General features: G+C 45.2%; 1 protein-coding gene across 1 annotated transcript in view; it reads right to left on the bottom strand.

The window, feature by feature from the left end:
- LOC143278022 (uncharacterized) overlaps window positions 1-2,500 on the bottom strand; it is a 227,046-nt gene that overhangs the window by 185,879 nt on the left and 38,667 nt on the right. Inside the window, 1 exon segment of the mRNA XM_076583034.1 lies at window positions 1,952-2,054. Within this exon segment, the coding sequence (XP_076439149.1) occupies window positions 1,952-2,054 (103 nt within the window).

Raw genomic sequence — 2,500 nt, 5'->3', positions numbered from 1 at the left:
GGAATCGTTTTAAACGAGTAAGCATATAGATATGACGGGCGCAATAGCCGAGTGGCTACACACACAATCTGAGGGTTCCGGGTTCGAATCTCGGTAACGGCGCCTGGTGGGTAAAGGGTGAAGATTTATTTCCGATCTCCCAGGTCAACATAGGAGCAGATCAGACCAGTCGCCGTGGCGAAGTGGTTAGCGTCGCGGACTGACAGTTGGGAGGACGCGGGTTCGAATCCATGAGGAGGTGGGGTTTTCGGCCTGCAGCCTCCACCCACCCAGAGTTGAGTGTGCTGTGGACTGAAATGGGAGGACAGGGACCACACAGTCGAGTGTCATCCACTTCACGGATGCGTCTTTGGGTGTGCTGTTCTAATTTCCTGACGGACACTGCAAGTGTCTGTATCTCTCGGGCCCTGGTTGACGCCGGAATATCATTATGACAAGTAAAGCCTTGTCACGTAGTCCCAAACCGTTCTTTCTCTGTCTCTGGACCTTGCAATTTGAATGAACTTCCTCTTTCGCTTCGTCAAGTCTCCACACTCAGCTCTTTCAAGTCTGGCCTTAAAACCCACCTCTTCCCAAAATAGCCTCCCTTCCCTGCCTCTTCCTTGTCTTTAGTTTCTCCAGTTTTAGAGTTATGCGTGCGTGAGAATGACTGGTGCGAAAGCGCTTAGATTTGTCTATGCACAAGATTCAGCGCTATATAAGTACCATTATTATTATTATTTTATTATTAAACCTAATGGACGTCCACAGCATCATCATCATCATCATCATCGTCATCCTCCTCCCTCTTCATCATCCGTATTTCAAAAAGCCCCAAATTATGTGGCCTTTCATGGTGACCTCAGTTTCAATACCCCTTCACTTCCGCGCTTGGGGTGAGTCTTGTCAAGGTCTTCAGTGTCGGCGGATTCATGGAGGGACATGGTGGCGGTCTCCACTCTGGGGGAGACGCTCACTCAGTCTGACTCCACGACTAAGCCATTATTGTCGTCAGTGTGGGGGGTTGGGGGGGGGGGGGGGGTAGAAAGTGATGTCCTAAGTACGTTAAATCAGAACAGGCATTGCCTGAACCCCCTTCGTGTGTATACGAACGCAGAAGACCAAATACGCACATTAAAGATCCTGTAATCCATGTCAGCGGTTGGTGGGTCATGGAAACTAGAACATACCCAGCATGCACAACCCCGAAAACGGAGTATGGCTGTCTACATGACGGAGTTAATAAACAAAATGTTCATACATGTAAAATGCTACATGTCTGTATGGGTAAAAGTTTGCGTGACTGAAACCTGATTGAATGACACAGGAAACGAATGATGAGCGCCCAGCGGCAACTGTCAGCCGTCAATTCGCCCTACCCAGGTATGCAGCCTGTTACGCAAATGACTCCGTGTTTGTAAAGCACATATATCTTGGTCTTCGACTGAGAATAGGCGCTATATTAGTATCTATATAATCATTTGTCAAGCCACAACCGATGCTGCGCAAAAAACAAACGAACCCAACAAACAACAAAAAACAAACAAAAAAAAGAAAACACCCGGAGCACAACTGCATCGTTTCCCGACAATGAAGAATGCCTACTACTGTTTAGTTATCAAAACGAAAAAAAACAACAAAAACAAAAAAAACGTTGGGTCAAAGAAGTACCCCCCCCCTAGCTTTTCAGTGGAGAGCCGATGCCCAAAAAGTGATGATGCCGTAAAATTGCACGTGACATCAGCACGAACACTAATGACGTCATTGACACACCTTTGAGCCGGCTCAGACCAATTTCGCTCTGAAGGCCAGAACATCAGAAACGGGTGAAGCGACACGTCAATTCGCGAGTGATATGAACAAAAAAGAAAGAAAGAAAAGAAAGAATAAATGACTAAAACCGTTAATTAACTCATCCCCGTTCGTTTCATTTATCCTGTTCCTTCCGTTTCTCTCATTCAAGGTTCCTTGCCTTCTTACACTCCCCGCCATCTTGCCAGTAGCCTTCGTTGCAGACGCACACGCCACCTGTTGGTGAACTGCATTCTGCGTTGGCCACGCATTGTTGGAGCCCCCTGCAACATGCACCGTTGGTGTGTAATAATAATAATAATAATAATGTACATTTATATAGCGCCCTTTCTCACTAAGAGCTCATGCACCGTTGGTGTCTAACTAATAATAATAATAATAATGTACATTTATATAGCGCCCTTTCTCACTAAGAGCTCAGGGCGCTATGCACTGTTGGTGTCTTAATAATAATAATAATAATAATGATGATCATGATAATGTACATTTATATAGCGCCCTTTCTCACTAAGAGCTCAGGGCGCTATGCACCGTTGGTGTCTAAATAATAATAATAATAATAATGTACATTTATATAGCGCCCTTTCTCACTAAGAGCTCAGGGCGCTATGCACTGTTGGTGTCTTAAGAATAATAATAATAATAATAATAGTGTACATTTATATAGCGCCCTTTCTCACTAAGAGCTCAGGGCGCAATGCACCGTTGG

Source organism: Babylonia areolata, chromosome 35 (assembly GCF_041734735.1).
Source record: "Babylonia areolata isolate BAREFJ2019XMU chromosome 35, ASM4173473v1, whole genome shotgun sequence".
Taxonomy (NCBI): domain Eukaryota; kingdom Metazoa; phylum Mollusca; class Gastropoda; order Neogastropoda; family Buccinidae; genus Babylonia; species Babylonia areolata.
This window is presented reverse-complemented; position numbering and strand designations above follow the sequence as displayed.